The sequence below is a fragment of the Sander vitreus genome, chromosome 16 (genome assembly GCF_031162955.1).
Source record: "Sander vitreus isolate 19-12246 chromosome 16, sanVit1, whole genome shotgun sequence".
NCBI lineage: Eukaryota > Metazoa > Chordata > Actinopteri > Perciformes > Percidae > Sander > Sander vitreus.
The window spans coordinates 17,894,221-17,912,954 of record NC_135870.1 but is presented as its reverse complement, the minus strand read 5'-3'; the positions used below and the strand labels follow the sequence as shown (position 1 = coordinate 17,912,954).

Genomic DNA, 18,734 nt, shown 5'->3' with positions numbered 1-18,734 from the left:
CTATCAATCATGATGCTTTTTTCCCCCATCCATGGGATAAGATGTTTTCCATGTTCGTGGTAAAGAGCCCTTTCGTCGTCTGGAAACAGTTTGCAGGCATATCCGAACACCAAGAGATCGGCGTATTTATCACTGTCACTCACATCCTTCTTCACCGGTTTGTTGTTGTGGTCCTTCTTTGCGGCTCCGCGACGATACATCTCCCAATTACTCGTAAAAACAGATTAACTTGTAAGACAGATAGTAATGACGGTACATTAAAGGTTTTCTGAGAACCAAGTAGTTTGCATATGGCCAAAATGTTACGATATTCCGTGATGTTATACCCCAAAATAAAATTCTACGAAGTCAGTCGCCATGTTGGAAAGCAAGTAAATGCAACTGTGTATCCGGTTCGCACTTACGACAATTTGTCTGCATTGTTAAAACTATATACATCGTACCCTTACGTGCAACATTTACATTTATAAATATATGTTATTTTTTCTGAGCCGTATTTTAAAGTAACAAGTATGTATAAGAGTCGTTTTGTTGCCAGTGTAGTCGGTTTCTCATCTGTGGAATGTGCTGGTGGTGAATAGATCTAAACGTTGCACTGCTGTTGCAGTGAAACTGAACTTATCAAGTAACCCACATTATAAATTAATGTGAGGCTACATTTAGAAATTACATCTGTTTATTAGTAGCACGAGGAGCAATATGGGTCAAAGGCAAGAGTGCTTAGGTTTAAACATATTACCCCAGATAAAGATAATATAGTAAAAGGAACTTGAGGACAGAGTGTACACATGTTATATAAATAGAGCAGGCATGTAGGCCATGTCTAACCAGCAGTGAAAAAAACACTTAGTATAGAAGGTATTAGTATGTGTACATATTGTTCTGCATGTTTAAACCTGTTTAAACCTAAGCCTACAGCTGCTGACCATATTATGATTGCCTTATTATTTGATATTTTTGTTTTATATGATTCTTCCAAACTCCCAGAACAGGCAACATTTTGGAGATAGCTAGTGTCAGTATCAAAACAATTACATTTTATTTACAGTGTCAAATCACAACACAAGTTATCTCGGGACACTTTACAGATAGAGTAGGTCTAGAAAACACACAATAATTTACAAGAACAGATAAACTCAGATTACAACACAAAGGGGGTGTTCATTCTCTGTTTAGGATGCAATTACTCCACTATATCTTTACATAGCAAATATTTGTTTGCTGCAATATTAGGCCTAAATGTTCTGAATGTCGAGTACTGAACCATCTTGAAAATGTTGATGCCCCTGCTTTTGAGGCCACGAATCTAGCATATATTTATTTATGCTCCACATAAATCGAATTGAATTATTTAGGTTGACTTGGGTAGATTATTCCAGCATTCTGGAAAAAAAAGTGATGGTGCAGTGAAGAGAGGAATTAGGTATAATTTCCTATAAATGAGATTTTTTGACCATGAATTCCAAAAATAAGTAATAAGTGTAAAACTAGTTATGAGTTGGTGTTGGTGGTGTTTATACATGGTAGTGAAAAGAAGCGTTAAACATCCAAAAAAGCACCAAAAAACATTGAATAAAGTGCCAAAAGTGTCAAAAAAAAAGAGACAAAAACATCAGAAAAAGTGTTGTTTTTCAGTTTTGACCGGGAGGAAGATGCATGGTCAAATGGAAGACAACACAAGGGTTAATGGACTTGCTGTTGTATACATTTTCACTTTTTACTTATTCCTAAAATGTTTTACATCAGCAATAGCTCCCCTGTGGGTATCGAACCTACGTACTGTCACACCGGCACTGGGATCTTCCTCAGCCACGCCCACTACACAGTCTCCTCTCAATCAGTATCATTGTTCATTATCCCCAGCCTATTAGCACTCCTCACCTGTTGCCTGTTTGAACTTGTTAACTCATCTACAAGAACCCTCTCCATGTCTCAGTTGTTGTCTGGTCTCATCACTACAGGACTCTACATGTCATATGGGCTCTCCCAGTTTTGCGGCTGTACCAGAGCTTCCTGTGTTTGTCGCCAGTGAAGTTAAGTTTATCTTCTGGCCTTTGTGCTTTTAAGTTTATTGGAACATTTTTGGCTTGAAGTTTCCAGAGTTTTCCTGTATTTTTGATTGGAAGTTTCCTGAGTTTTCCTGTATTTTTGATTGGAAGTTTCCTGAGTTTTCCTGTATTTGTGAGTTGAAGTTTCCAGAGTTTTTCTGTAATTTTGATGTTTGGTACCCTGACAAAGACCTACATTAAAGCTATTTGGATGGTATTCTGTGTCCTGAGTCTGAGTCTGAATTCGTGATATGTACAGTATCTGACTATCTACACAGCCTAAGGAGAGGTGTGAGGGAGGAAAGGTTTGAGTAAGTGCTCATATGAATAATAATCACAATAAGAGTTGACCGTAGGAATGTAATGCATATATATCCAAAACTTTTGAGAACAATTGTAATTTTGTAAGAGTGAAGTAAATTATTATTAAAAAACAAATAGAATAATGTGAATTTTTTTTCTTCTTTTTTTATAAACCTGCCACTGCAGACAAAGCACAAAAGAATCTTTAACTGACTATGGATTTGTCGCACTCTCCATTCTGCTCTGTTGTCTAAGTGACTGAGGTCAGAGACACTTACTGTACACTCAAGGTGAACGCAGATCAGTTGTCTAAACAGAGTGGCCATTCAGCTTAGCTTGCAGCCAGAGTATACAGCAGCATACAGTGCATACTAAGCATCATATGTGAAAGACTTTGATTTGCTGTAACGCTTAAAAAAAAGCACATCAGCCACAAGGAAGTCTTGTTGTACTGAATCATGCACTTTCCTTGTCTAGGTCACCACCCCACATTTACACTGTAATAACAAAACTTGTGGGAGGGAGAACAATTAAATGTTTTCCACTTCAGCGCACAAGTGGTGATACCATTGGCGTCATCTCCCAAATAATGAGCATTGCAGCAGTTTAAAAAGAATTATAGGTGTCAGTTACTGCAGAGGTGAACTGGAGAGTTACCCACTATATTTCAACGGTCATGGCTCAAGAAGACCTGAGACTTGGCCTTTTTGAGATAGTTTTAATCTAACAAAAGCATTAAACAAAGTAATTTCCGAAGAAGCACATTATGCCGATGTAAAATGATAAAGATCAAAGTTTCTTGGAATTTGATTACCTTTATGTGGCCATAAACCATGTGGTGTATGAATAATTATGTTGGACAGTAATGCATTTTTGTGATGACACTCAGATTAATATACGATTAATGGTTCATGCGTGCACACAAACAATAGTTCTAATGTCAAATTATTTAAGAGATTAAACCTGACCAGCTTTTAAGCCTAATGAAGTATACAGCTGAGCTGGAATTGGCTACTGTAGTCGCACAAAGGAGATAGAGCATATTGGCTTTCCCTTGCCACAAAGCTTTTATCTCTCCCCTCTATTATTAACAACCTTCGCTTTGTTCTGTTAAAATTTGTCCATAGGTTTAGAGTAACACTCATGAAAGCAGGAGGATGAAACGGGGTGAAAAAGTAGGACAGAGACCATCAAGTGTATTCAGACAAAGGTTTGTAATGCTGCAGTGGAAACAGTTGTGTATCTTCAAATAAATCCTGGATCTTGATGAAGGTTTTTGTTCATTAGTGAATATTCTCACCAGTATAACTAGAACACATGACACACAGTATAAGTTATTGTTATGGGTCTTACAGTTCCGGTTGCACATAATATGCAATATTTACTTGACATTAATGCAGCATCATATACTATATGCACTGAAATAAAATAAATTATACAAGTACTGTGGGTAAATTTGGTGTGTGAGAGCTGTACAGTTTTTAGCAAAAGCAGAACAGTTTTACATATGACATTTTGTTTTGCATATCTTTCCACATTAAAATAATTAAAATCTTATTGCTGCCGTACGTGTGTGCAGTGCTTGCAGTGTAATTGTGGTACTTTTTATGCACTTCCATGCACTAATTAAATTTAGCAGTCATTAATATGCAGTTGTTTATAAAAGGAGACTGACATGTTTTGTTTTGTATACTCATTAAAAGTGTGCTCGCATTTCACAGGTTTGAAACCATGGAGTTAAACAAATTTGCCTTAATAACACTGGTGACACATAGATCTTTGTTTTTAAGTGTTGTTCACCAGGTCTGGTATGTAGGCCATGCTGAGCTTCCTTATATGTTCATTGTTATAACCCATTCTTAATTACTGGGTGGTAATCATAGACGGTTAATATTAAGTCTATGGTGGTAATTAAATACTTCGAAGAGTTGTATTCACAGATGGCCCGACCAGGAGGGCGAAAGAGCCTGGAAGCTGGTATGCAGACGTTTAGCTAAGCAACAAAGCCCTCCAACACTTTTGGCATTTATGTTGGATAATTTATGCATCTCTCCTTCTGTCTCCCTCTTTCTTTGTGCTTGTATCACTATGTGTGGACTTGTGAAGAATGCCAGATGTAAACAGTTTAATGGGACTTTACAATAAAACTTTTAGTAATTTGGCAGAGGATTGCACATTTTAGTAATATTTTGATTGCATTTCATTGTAATGGTGCACATCTTAGCACATCCCCTCACCATATGTTCTCTTATTCACCTACATTTTGAGTTTAACATCCCTGCAGTGAATTGTTTGCCTGCCAGTCTGCTTTGAAGGCATGGCGACACCATTTAAGGTTTTGTTTTTTCAACTGTTGGTTTATTTAGCAAGAACAGTGTACATTAATAAACATTGCTGTAAATGCACCAGAGCTAGCCAAAATACAAATTTTTCATCAGTGGTCTCTCAACATTTAAAAGGTTATTGGATTTGTGTTATAAACATGCAGGGCAGTGATAAAAATAGGTTAGTAGAAGTAGAGGACATTAATATGCTACATTGTCAGGCTTTTAATTAAAACATGCAGCGAGTCATACTTTAACCACAAGGTTGACAGTTTGATCCCCAGCTTCTCATGTCTGCATGTCGAAGCGTCCTTGAGCAAGACATTGAACCCCAAATTGCTCCCAATGGCAGGCCAGCACCTTGCATGGCAGCTCCGCCACCATCGGTGTATGAATGTGTGTGTGTGAATGGGTGAATGAGAAGCAAATTTTAAGGCGCTTTGTTCGGTAAGGTAGAAAAGCGCTACATAAAATGCAGACCTACTTCTTAGATGGCTCTGTGGTTACAAACCATCCAGGTTAATAATTTCGACCTATATTTACGTTTATAGTGGCAGTGCCCTCTAGTGGCCATAGTCATTATGACTGGAATATTTCTATACAAACAGCCATGCTACACAGTCATATTCATGTATCTTTTCATAGTTTAGTAGGCAATGAAAGTTGGGAGGAGCAGTGCATGGTAGAATTGAGTGTATTTATCTATGCAGTTTTCCAAAGCCTCTTATTCAACCATTCAAACACACACACACACACACACACACACACACACACACACACACACACACACACACACACACACACACACACACACACACACACACACACACACATTAATACTGTCACGTCTAGTCCCTGTGTCAAATTTCTTTAGTTTAGTTAGTTTAGTTTAGTTTAGTTAGTTAGTTAGTTTAGTTTAGTTGGTTTCATGTTTTCTGTTAGTTTTCCCATTTCCTGTTTTATTTTGAAGTCTGTCTTTTCTCCCTAGTCTTGTCTGGTTTTACTTCCTGTTCCTTTTGTTTTTCCCGCCCTTGTGATTGTCTGACTGTTGCATGTGTTGCTGTTCCGGTCTTTGCTGTTCCGGTCTTTGCTGTTCCGGTCTTTGTTGGTCCGTTCTGTCGTGTATTCTGTTTTGTCGTGCTACTCTTGCCTGGTTTGGTATGTACTCGGTGTTCCAGTTTGTTCCGTGTTCCTGGTTTTTGTATCATCTGTGTTTTTTGGGATTTCTTGCCTGTTTTTCAAGGACTCTTTCTGTTATTAAATCTTTTGAACTCTACGCTGCTCCGTCTCCACTGCCTTTGGGTCCAAGCTTCGCCTCCCTTGTGACAAACGCACCAATGGCAGCAAGCTGCCGTGCAAGCACTGGCAACATGTCCACATGCTGACATACTCGCACACTCACCACTTGAATATTTAGACTTGGTTCGAAGGTAAACGATTCCTTCCTGTCTGATATCTTCTATAGTTTCCTTAGGCGGGCAAATGAACACTTCATATGACATCTGAAGTGGGTCTATAAATTCACAATGTATTAAAGCCCAATGTTACATTACAAATATCAACTCTTACCTTATCAACTAAGTAAAATAACTAAGTAAATAAAACAAAATACAGTGGAGGATCTGAGCAAGTCACTCACTCCATTCTGTCTTATTAAACCCTGTGGTAGCGTTCAAAAGGAGCCATTAAAATGAGATTTCAGGATTTAGCCAAGTGCCTCTTCTTTATAGTCGGTCTACAGAGCCTCAGTAACAAGGCTTTGCAGTGAGTCCACACTGAGAACTGGGAATAGAATAAAGCCTTTAAAAATTCTCTTTACAGGTCTTTATATTTCTCAAATGATCCAATCAAAGAATTACTGCATTGTCCATTTTATATTATATATGCCATCTGTATTTCTCACTAAAAAGAAAAACATGGTTAAGACACAGATCCATTACTCTTAAATTTTGTAGAATTTATTATGAAACTCCTTATGTCTCACAATAATATTAATTCTCATATCAATAGGTCTTGCATGGGTAGTGGGTTTAGAGAAAATGTTACTTGTTGTTAAACACTTAATACTGCTGAAGAATCTAAACAATAGTAAATGTATTTTACAACCAGATGATGATGCCTCAGTAGTCATCTCTCATAATTACGGCATTAGACTGCAGCAACAACATGAAGGAACTTTGAATGCTCTAAGTCTATTCTTTGATCTTGCTGAGTAGTCCTCTGAGAGGATTAAAGTGTCATATTAGATAGATTTGCGTCCGTGGAGAATAATATAAATCTTCCAATTCCCCACAGTGAGATCCATAACCGACTGGATGACAGCATGAATAAAAAATGCAAGCCACTCCACATTCAGACGCTTTGTTGTTTTCTTGTTATGCTTTGCACAATGTGTCAAAATACACTAAAGTGACAGGGGGAAAAAATTCTACAGCCTTGCATAAAAAGGTTGCGTATGAAAATTGAATTTATTGTTGCAGCAAAGCGCAGCCGGCGTCATATTGGGGAAATCGGTATGACTAAGTGTGGATTGTTTTACTGATACAGTGATCGTAGCCGACTGCTGGAAGCACAGTCAGCTCTTCTTCATGTTTAACAGACAGATATCAGTTAGTCTAGCATTGCCAGACCTTCCTCCACTGCACTGCGAAGGAGGGTCTGGCTAGTCCACATAACATTCCGGGATAAGAGAAAAACATGCTGTGGTTAATTGGCATTTCTTTAATCCAATCACAATCGTCTTGGGTGGTGCTAAGCACCAGACTTAATAACGGTGCCTCTGTAAAATAGCCTCGGGAAGGAACTTGTTTTGGTTGAACGTATACGTTCAAAAGTTGTTTTAGTCGTGCAACAGAAAACTCAGATTGGACAGATATTCTAGCTAGCTGTCTGGATTTACCCTGCAGAGATCTGAGGAGCAGTTAACCATAGACCTCGTAAATCCACCAGAGTTTAGAATTCCAACACAAAGAAAGCGGAAGGTGAGGGACATCCGGCTGGAAATGAGGGACATCTGGCGGAATTTCCAGCAGCACCTGAACAATCCAGTCAACACTGTTAGAAACAACCCTTGACTCTCCTGATCACCTGCTTCATGTGGTATCACACATCCAGAAGAGATCAGTATGTCTCATGCGCTCTTCACGTCAAGGTTCATGCATCAAGCCAGGTGATCCCTTCTATGACTGAAAGGTTGGACAAGACGTGAGGCGACGAGGACAAATTTCTTGGTGCTGCAGCTGTCACTTTTATTTAGGAGCAAGACGAGTCAAGTTGGATTGTACTGGGGAGGCAGGTGGATTTATTAGGATTAGTCAGAGGCTTAATGGGACCCCTGGGCTCTTATGGTTATTTCACACAGAAACAACCCTTTCAGGTGGGGTTAAACAAACTATGAAATTAATTTATGAATATTTATGGCCTACACAAATGAGGCCCTGCTAATCCATCAGGAGTTTTGTTGTGTTAATAGTGCAGATGAGGTAATTTTGAGCTTGGCACCTTTAGGGCTGTTAGATGCTTTGTTCACAATATCTGGGTGATGAATGTAGTGATTAAGTCTTACCTAACATATTTTTAGCTTTTATTTGACACTGAGGTCTGTCATAAAAGTGTTTGATTTGTTTTCAAGTGTTTCAAGATGTGCATGTGCACAGACAAAAACTCACACGTAATGAGAAAGTGAAAAACCAGATAGATGAGAAGCTCGAGAGGATGAATCAATATCTCGCACCTTAGCTTTGTAGTTTTTGTGTGTGTATGTGCAGTCAGTGTTGGGAAGGATACTTTCAAAACGTATTCCGTTACAGAATACAGAATACATGCCCAAAAATGGAATTTGTAACGTATTCCGTTACGTTACTCAATCTGAGTAACGTATTCTGAATACTTGGATTACTAAGTGTAGGAATGCGGCCATCACATACAGCTTACTAAACAGGCCTTCTGGTGTGTTCTTCTGTTCCAACTGGCTGAATGTGTACTGTTGTATATTTAGTTGCAGCACTGAGTTGCCGATATGTGGAGAAGGAACTTCGTTGACACTGTTCTTGATTATAAAAAGGTTTATTACATCAAAGATTCCAGCATCAATTTACAAGCTTCTGCAGGAGCTCGGAGAGACGACCGACCCAATCTTCAAAATTTGTTGCTCTGCCTTTTCTTTGTGTGAATTCAGTATATATCCTTTACATTGTAATAACATACGGCGTGATATGTGTAAGTATATAATTGGAGTAGGGAACTGACCAATCGATACCTTTTCTTTGGCACAACCCCAAAAACCGGACTCCTCTGTCCTGGGGGCCATCTGTTCATGTTAACAGCCTCCAAATGGCTTCAACACAAGTGGGGCAAAGTTCACGCATCCCCTCACACCAAATCTCAAGTCAAAGTGTAAATCGTCAGATACCACAGTACCTAAACAAGCAGATAGATTTTTGTATTTGTAGTCCCGAACTGCATACTACAAAAATCTAACCGCAGTCTAAGCTACCACGTGCTAACATGTCAAACAGGGCTAGTCAGTCTTTCAACGGCTCTGGGGCTAGTAAATCAGCACGTAGGAGAATGTAAAGTCGCACATCAACTATAAAATAGCAAGGTGACCAGTAAAACTACAACAGACGACTACCCTTGGCTAATTAAAAAAAAAACTTACTTTAAGATGCTTCTTCAGGTTGGAGGTGGAGTAATTTGGACGCTGAAAGGAGGTTGGTTGCTGGCAAGCAGAGGTTGCACTGCACAGTTATATTTTGTTCTCTCTTCTCTTTCTTTAATGTGAAAGGCTGTTTGAATTTACAAGATAGAAACGCATTCCTGCCCTGGCTCTGTTGTGCCAGTTCCAGCTCCATCTCTACCTCTATCAGATCACGCAAATAGCTCATTTTTTCATTTTCATATTGGGGCTTCTGGGAAATGCATGGAGTTGTGAGAGTGAATAAACTTGTGAAACAGAGAAGTATCGTCATGTAATCCATTGATTTCAACAATGTAACTGTATTCTAAATACCAACTACTATTAACAGGTATTTAATATGTTCCATATGTGATCTCTATTGTAATTGTGGCTTAAAGGGAAAAAGTGACACTGAATGACGGTCTCACTTTCAGTCACCCATCAATTGTCAAATTACACACAAGGCATGTGTTTATTTAATTCATCCGACTGTGGCTTAATCTTATATATTATAAATTGATGTGTTTCTGTTCGTGTAGGTATTTTTTTATTTTCTCATTTTCATTCCACAGTCTCTTAATCAGACTTATTTTTACGGACCATTGTTCCATTTTTCTCTTAATTTTTGTGTCTTTGTCTCTTTTGTCCAAGTTTCTGTCTTTCATCTCTAACTTTTCAACAGCTCAAAGCAGAGCCTTTTATTCAGTTTGTTTAAATAAAAAGTTCAGTCAGGAACACTCTCGTCATAGATTTAACCATTTATTGCAACAAATGAAAATACAGTTATACTTGGCGCTGATGTCTCCGCTCTTGATAATGCTCCGTGGACCAGCCAAGCAGCATGCTAAGCTGAAACAGCGAGTGCTATGCAGAAACCCCCCTGGGTATAGAAAAGTGAACTAAAAGAAAAACATTGAAAACCATTTTAAACTTTGAGTCATGTTAGGACTCCGAACTAGGAAGGTGGAGGCTGGGATGGTGGAGGGAGTCATATTTAAATGGACCCGCCTTAAAGTAAGAATGGCTGTGATTGGTGTGCGTCCAGTAATGATAAATCAATCCCGCATAAATTAACGTTAAGCTTAATTTAATAAATTGATACTTATTTAGAAGCTTCTGCATCCTCATTGGGTTCATAGTCCTGCTCCCCCTCAGTGAAGAAGATTGAGGTTATTGTTTAGACCTAAGACTAGGAATCTATTGTCATCCCTTTTTTTTTTTTTTTTTTACTTTGACCAACTTTGTCTGAGCTAGGACTCTTAAGTAATCCTAATGTGTTTTGTCCCACAATGTCACATTCACTCAAAAGAGTGAAATCACACATAAAATCAAAAGGGCCATCATGACCTTCAGGACTTCTGCGTTTTGAGTACCTGACTCTAGCTCACAATTATTGTCAAGTCTTCAGTCAAACTCAATCAGATACATCAGTTTAATCCAGATTGGCTTCTAGACAGCAGATCTTAACCATGGACTTTACAGTTTTATTTTGGGACTGATCAAAACCTATTATTGTATCAACTATTTAGAGCGAGGTAACATTTCAATAATCAGTGGAGGCTTTCTTTGAGTAAATGTACCTTTTCCTGTGGCCTTTTCCCATGAATAATTGAAATTATGTGTGACAGCATATATTTCAAAGAAAGAGAGGGCTACAGAATAGAAGAAAGAGAACAAGAAAGGAAAAGAAACATCCTGTCTCTGCTGCTTCTGCAAAAAAGCTTTTAATTTAAATAGAAAATGGCTGAAAAATAAAGAGAGAGAGGGAGGGAGGGAGACAGACATAGATAATTGAAAAAGGCGATCACCAGACTGGGACAACCAGCAGACAGATAGGCCTACTGGTGAAAACTGTGAGCTTTTCCCTGAGCAAATGACAAATAGGACAATTCAGCGGCACTGACTGGGTTGGTCAGTGCCGCTGCAAAGTGCTCATTCTTCATCTTGGCCTGGCTGGAGTCTTAAGAAATAGCAGTCCGACAGACTCTGACAGAAAGAGCACTGGAGGGCAGAGCGGTAGCATATTTCAAATTCTGGAACTCACTGAAGATAGGTCAATCATTCAGTTTACGTCTTAATCAACATACTGTAGGTAAGTAATGGCAAAGTTGGACATCACAGCCTGCCAACTTGCTCTGCTGGTCCTTGCTGTGATGGACACAAAGCCGTTGACACATTCAACACAGCCGAATGTGCTGAGTTGTGTGCTTTGTTGTTGGCATTTGCTGTACCTCTACAGGCTCCTTTCAAAAGCATTAAAGGATTTGGAAAACTGAAGACATTTTGTAAATAAGCTTGCTAGTGACTTCTTCCAAGTGATGGGTCCTACAAGAGCAGACTATCATCTGCCAAAGTATCCATCCAACCAACATTATTTTCAGTTGACGCAAAAGCTGCGGTAGTGGTTGCTAGGAACGTTTTTTGATCAAAGAGTTGAACAGCTGTGTCAATTCCTTCCACATTTCTTTCGACACTATTTTTCATGAACATAACACCAGACCTATTTGAATTTCTGAACAAATCTGTGCTCAAGGTGGCAATTCAGACGTCTGGATCCAGGATTTGTGAGGTAGCAATTGTATATTTGGAAGAGCTAGAGTTAAGTGTTTCTTCAAAAGCAACTATTTTGCAGTCATACAGACAATTCACAGAACGCCCCATGGCTAACACAAAACACTAGTAAAGGTTTTTCAGATCTCTATTCACAACTAAGGCTTGTTAATGGACTGAAGGAGTGTATGGCCACTGAAGGTAATGGCAATTGGATCCCATATAAAAGAGCACTACACTTCCCTTGAGGACACACAAAGACTGAAAGAAACAGCATCCTTCACAAACAACTCTAGATAACTACCTGTTGAAAGTGTCATGGAAAATGATTTATTGTCTTGCACCCACAGTCTATTACACTGTTTGTATAAAGTTGCCGGCATATGGTGTCTCTGCACAGCTGCTGCTGTAGGGAATATTTTGCCGGAGAATTAATTTAACACTTTGGTTTGACTCCCTGTGACATGTTTGAGAGCTTGTTTTGTACCTGAGTGTAAAAGATTCTGAAAGGTAACTATTGAATGGCTGCATTGTATCTTTGCAAATCATACATTAGATGTAACAAGGTCCCTACAGGCTGAGCATGCACGACGTGAGAGGTCGGAGAGGTTAAGGGCTCCTGGTCGCGTAGGGCTTATTTGATCTAAAAACTTGACTTTATGTACAAAAAAGTGCAAAAGTAAAGCCACATATTAAATAGCACAGTGCATCGTTAATCCCTACCAACTAAACAACGGGGATAAGGTGCAACAAACAAAAGCGCAGGTGTGCATGAATACAAGATCCCAAACTGGAAAAATGCCGCCGACAAACGCAGCTAGATTTGACGATTTGGACAGTAAACTTGATAATCTCCTGGCATTACAAACGGAGACAAACTCTCTCTATCGAAGAGAGTGGACTCAATTGATAACAAACTTGAGATGCTTAATGGAGAAATGCATGTCCACGCCACCCAATTAAGTGCACAGAAAGGACGCATTGACGAGCTACAAAAAAACCTTGATCAAGCATTGGAATACATTGACACGTTGGAGAACCGACAGCGAGAGAAAAATCTAAAACTTTTGAATGTGCCGGAGTCAGAAGAAAGCGGCAAGGAGATTGTTCCTTTTCTGGTGAACCTAATACAGGCTGAATGGGGTTTAACGCTACAGGAGACGGATATTGAGAAGGCGCATCGACTAGGCCCACGCCAGCAAAGACCACGAAATCCACGAGGCGTAATATTCCGGGTCCAGCACTTTCAAACAGAGTTACAAATCTTGAAAGCTGTTAATGCAAGCAAAGCAAACCAGGCAAATCTAACCGAGGAGACAACCAAAAACCAGTAAGTACAGAATCATATCTGACATTTCTGTACAATTAAGGAAGAAACGGGATGCATTCTGGCTAGGATGAGACATCCAGCAGTTTTGTGGGTTGTGATTGGAGATGAAGAACTAAGATTCCCCACTGTATGTGAAGCAAAACGCGAGATGTGCAAAAGATATCCATCGATTAAACTGTGAGAGAGGGCCGACTAACCAAGTAGGTCCTGAGGCAGCTGAGTGAGTGAAGAGAAGGATTTGAACTGAACTTTCTTCTTTTTCTTTTTCACCCTTCTCTCCATCTCAATTTGTGAAATTCAACGACTGGAGAACAAAAAACTAACTTCTTTTCATTGATAAATGTATTTTTTTGTTCTTCCCCTTCCACGTAACTGAGACGTTTCCGTCCTCGACAACTAATGGATAAAAAATGGACAACTAGGGTTACAGATATGTTTTGTTGCTGTTGTTGGCGGTGTTGCTGCCTGTCAAACTAACGTAGAGATATATGATACCCAAACGACGGAGCTGATGTCTGATTTAAGTTACAATAAGGGAGAGCTGTTTAAATTTGCGATACAAAGATTTATTTATTTTCTCTCCTCTCAGCTTTCTTTCCTCAGTCTTCTCATTTGAATAGGAATTCTGCTCTTTCTCTCTCTCTCTCTCTCTCTCATCCATGTAGAGACGTGTGTGTGGGGGTTGTTGTGTGTGTGTGTGTGTGTGTGTGTGTGTGTGAGTGTGTGTGTGTGTGTGTGTGTGTGTAAGAGGAGTGGTGGTGATGCTATTTGTTGGGGAGGGGTGGAGTGGGAGACGGCTTGGTCCTGCTTGTGTGTGTGTGTGTGTGTGTGTGTGTATATGTGGGTGGGAAACATGCTTACTGAGCGAGTGGGAGGTTGGGGAGGGAGGGGGAGAGGGGTTAGGGCTGAGGGGGAGCGGGAGGGTGGGTTAGGGATGGGGGGGGAATGTATGTTTGCATAAAACCAATGTGCTATTGCATAAGTAAGGTACCAGGATATTTAAATCCACACAGATGTACACCTTGTGATTTGGGACAGTGTGTGTTGAATGTATTTCTGTTCAATCAAGGTTCCAGGAAAAAAGCTTTAATTTGATTTATTAAAATGATTATGTACATTAAATTTGTTATAGAATGTATAGATCATGGCCCTACGCAAAGGAGGGGGGAATTAAACCTTAGCAAAGTATGCTCTTTAAGGAGGGATCCTTAGGAGGGAATAGGTTTAAGGGTTGTAAGGGGATGGGGGGGGGGGGCAGAGTGATAAGTGTCTGTGTGTTTGAGCATGAATGGATGTTTGAATGTGTGTCTTTTTTAGTTTTGTCTTATCAATTTATGTTGGGTTCTGTTGACAGTAGCTGGAGGAGCATTATAAGGGAGATTAGCTTATTACTCTATGGCTTATAAAAGTATTGCGCAAAACCTTCCGAATACAATACAAATTGCGACCTGGAACGTAAACGTTATACAGGAAGGTACTAAAAAGCATAAGGTCCTATACCATTTAGGGAAATTATCCTCTGACATTGTCTTTCTTCAGGAGAAAAATTTATTTTATAAATATTTTTAATATAATTTATTTAAAAAAAGGACAGATAGAGTACCTTAAGAGACAATGGGTAGGAGAAGCCTTTGAAGCAACACTTACATCTAGGAGCAGAGGGGTGGGCATTTTAATAAATAAAAGGTTATCTTTCAAACTAATTTCACAACATCCAGATAAATATGGCAGGTACTTAGTAGTTAGGTGTGAATTGTTTGGAGAGATTTTTACTCTTATAAATGTCTATAAACCTCTTATATCTGATATGTCTTTTCTAAGCAAGATACAGACAGTCTTAGACAGTGCACCAACAGGATTCATTATATTTGGCGGAGATTTGAATAATATTTTTAGTTCAAAGGACAGCTCAACAACAACAACCAGAAAGGTAAATCCACCAAATAAACTCCTCAATTTCTTATTTACTAATGACCTTCAGGATGTATGGAGGACCTTACATCCTAATATAACAGATTATACATATTTTTCACATGTGCAGAATAGCTATAGTCAAATTGATTATTTGTTTATTTCAGGGAGTGAATTAGATAGAGTTGTAACGAGTAAAATCAATGATATTGTAATATCTGATCATGCTATAGTGACATGCGTGTTGTCACCTAAAGAAAACATAACGTCTCACAGGATCTGGAGAATGAACAGGAAATATCTAATGGATACTGACTTTCTGGAATATGTCAATAGCCATATAGATCTATTTATAGAAACAAATGTGAAAAGTGGGGATCCCCAGGACAGACCGGGTATTGACATAGTTTGGGATACTTTTAAGGCATACCTAAGAGGAGTTATGATCGGATATGTGTCAAAAAAGAAAGCGGAATTTGATAAAGAATTAGATAAAGTGAGAGAAGAGATAAAATTACTCCAGAGAGCACATACGACCCAAACAAATAGCAGCAATTATAAAAAAACTACAGGAAGCTAAATTAAAACTGGACAGTCTGTTATTTAAGAAAGCAGAGGACTTTAAGTATAATTCTAACAAAATAAATTATATAGCTGCCAATAAATCAGGCAAGCACCTGACCTCTTTAATAAAGAAAGTTTTGAAAAGGAAACCTATAGTTTTAAGAGATGTAAACTCAAACAAAGTCCACACAAATAATCAGGCCATAAATAATGAATTTAGATCATTTTATGAAGAATTATATACTTCAGAAATAAGAGACCAGGACCCTCTCCCTTTCTTAAAATCAATTAACCTAAAAAGTCTTTCTCTTGAGCAAATTGAAGATCTTAGTAAGGATATAACCAACATAGAAATACAATCTGCTATAAAAAAACTTTCCCCCTAAAAAAGCTCCAGGAATGGACGGTTTTCCTAATTTTACACCACATTCTGGGCTAAAATTAATTCTTTATTCACAGAAGTGGTTAACTCGGTGCAAAAAAACAATACTTCAATAAGTCTTCCTGAAACAATGTATCAAGCGACTATATCTGTTATACCAAAACCAGGTAAGACTTGCAAAGTACCTTCTGATTATAGGCCTATAAGCTTAATAAACTGTGACAGTTTTGAATAATAGACTGGTACAAACTCTATCAAGCTTAATACATTACGACCAAGCTGGTTTTCTACAACATAGGGATTTAAGAACTAATACTAGAACTTGTAATATGCAAAGAAACATAAAATAGATTTAACATTAATGGCAGTTGATGCGGAAAAGGCTTTTGATAGACTAGAATGGTCCTACTTGTTTAAAGTTTTGGAGGTATACAATTTTCCATTAAATTTTATGAATATGATTAGAACCTTGTACAAGTCTCCTAAAGCATATATACAATCGGAATTCTATCAAAACCTTTCTCATTAACTAGAGGAACTGCCCAAGGATGTCCTCTTTCACCATCATTATTTGCATTAGCAATTGAACCCTTGGCTCAAAAAATTAGAGAGACAAAAGAGATAGGAGGTATCGAGATTGGTAAAAAACTGTTTAAATTGAGCCTATTTGCGGATGATTTATTACTTTACTTAAGTAATGCAGTTACCTCAGTTCCACATGTTATGAAAATAATTACAACCTTTTCAGGGATCTCAGGTTATAAAATGAACACTGCAAAAACGGAGCTGTTGGCAATAGAATCTTGTAAAAAGGACTTGGAGAATCTCACACAATTTCGGATACAGAAAAAAAATATAAAATACCTTGGAATCTATATTAGCCATGATAAGACCCAGTTGTATAAAGATAACTTTCTTCCATTTGTGAAAGACTTTAAGAAGGATGTTAGGCAGTGGCAAGACTTGAAGATTAATTTAATAGGAAGAGTAAACCTCTTTAAGATTATGTGGCTACCGAAATTCTTATTTCAATTTCAAACTATTCCTATAACGCCCCCTAAAACCTTTTTTAAAGAGGTAAACTCAATAATTTCTTCGTTCATTTGGTCAAATAAAGCATCTAGATTGAAAAGGAAACCTTTGTATCACTCAAGAGCAGAAGGGGGTCTAAATCTCCATAACTTAGAGTTTTATCACGTAGCAGCTCAGTCATTTTATTGATCGCATAATAAATAAAACAAACGAAGATCCATGGATAGACATAGAAAACAATCAATTACAGTGCAAAAGTTTACTGTTAGCACTTTCTAAGGGCAACATTAAATCAACAAACTTTGTTATTAATAGTACATTAAAGGCCTGGAATAAAATTAAAAAAATTCTTCATCAGGAAATAGGGCTTCCCAGGCATATACATATTTAGAGCAATCCATCAATAAATATACAGAGCACGCAGCTTTACTGGGAATTAAAAAGCAAATATAACCTAAAAGATGGAGAATTATTTAGGTAAATGCAACTGAAAAACTGGATTACCTGCAATTTTGACTTCGAAAACAACATTAGCCCTGAAATGTCTAACATTTTAAGCCAAAGCAACAAAAAAAAGGAGGCTGGTCGGCTCTATGTACAATTTACGGATAAGCATGGAATGCAGTGATGAATTATTACAAAGTATATACAATAAATGGACGGAAGACCTAGGGGTTGACGTTAAAGAAAAATGGAAAGAAAGCTTGTCACTAACATACAAATTAACTACTAACGAAAATCTGCGTCTAATACAGTTTAAGCTAATGACAAGAATATATTACAATAGAGATAACATAAACAAGAATATAGTACACTAGAGATAACATAAACAAGAATATATAACACTAGAGATAACATAAACAAGAATATATTACACTAGAGATAACATAAACAAGAATATATTACACTAGAGATAACATAAACAAGAATATATTACACTAGAGATAACATAAACAAGTTTGATAACACATCATTAAATATATGTTTAAAATGTAATCTATATGGTGACTCCCTTATGCATGCCTTTTGGTACTGCAAAGGAATTAAGAAGACTTGGGAGAGTATAGAGATTTGGTTATCTAAGTATACTAACAGAAAAATCATATTCTCTCCAAAAATGTGTATTTTTCAAGATATAGAGGGAATAAGATATTTGTTAATTTGTAACTTTTTTTCTTCACTTATCTTTAAAAAATTGATATTGCAAAATTCACCTTCAATAGAGAATTGGAAGGCCCTAATGAAGTATTATCTATGTATTGAAAGATCAATGTCAGAGGACAAAAATAAAAATAAACAATTTGATAGCCAATGGAGCCAAATTTATAATGCCCTCTAGAGCATGTCTTTAGAACCCCCTTTATTATTTTATTTTACTTATTTGTGTGTTTTGTGTGTGTGTGTGTGTGTGTGTGTGTGTGTGTGTGTGTGTGTGTGTGTGTGTGTGTGGGTGTGTGTGTGTGTGTGAGTGTGTGAGAAGATCTGTGGTGAATGAGGACCAGCAATGTGCGGGTAAATGGGGACGGGGGTGGGAGAGGTGGGTGGATGGTAGGGTGGGTTGGTAGGGGTGGGTTGATATAATCAATAATAAGTATTGAGGGAAGCATAGTAT

At 38.0% G+C, this 18,734-nt stretch overlaps 1 protein-coding gene across 1 annotated transcript in view; it reads right to left on the bottom strand.

Moving 5' to 3' along the window:
- Window positions 1-370, bottom strand: part of sfswap (splicing factor SWAP) — a 59,556-nt gene extending 59,186 nt beyond the window's left edge. The window contains exon 1 of the mRNA XM_078271114.1: window positions 1-370. Within this exon, the coding sequence (XP_078127240.1) occupies window positions 1-200 (200 nt within the window). The 5' untranslated portion in view covers window positions 201-370.
- Window positions 371-18,734: the final 18,364 nt, after the last annotated feature.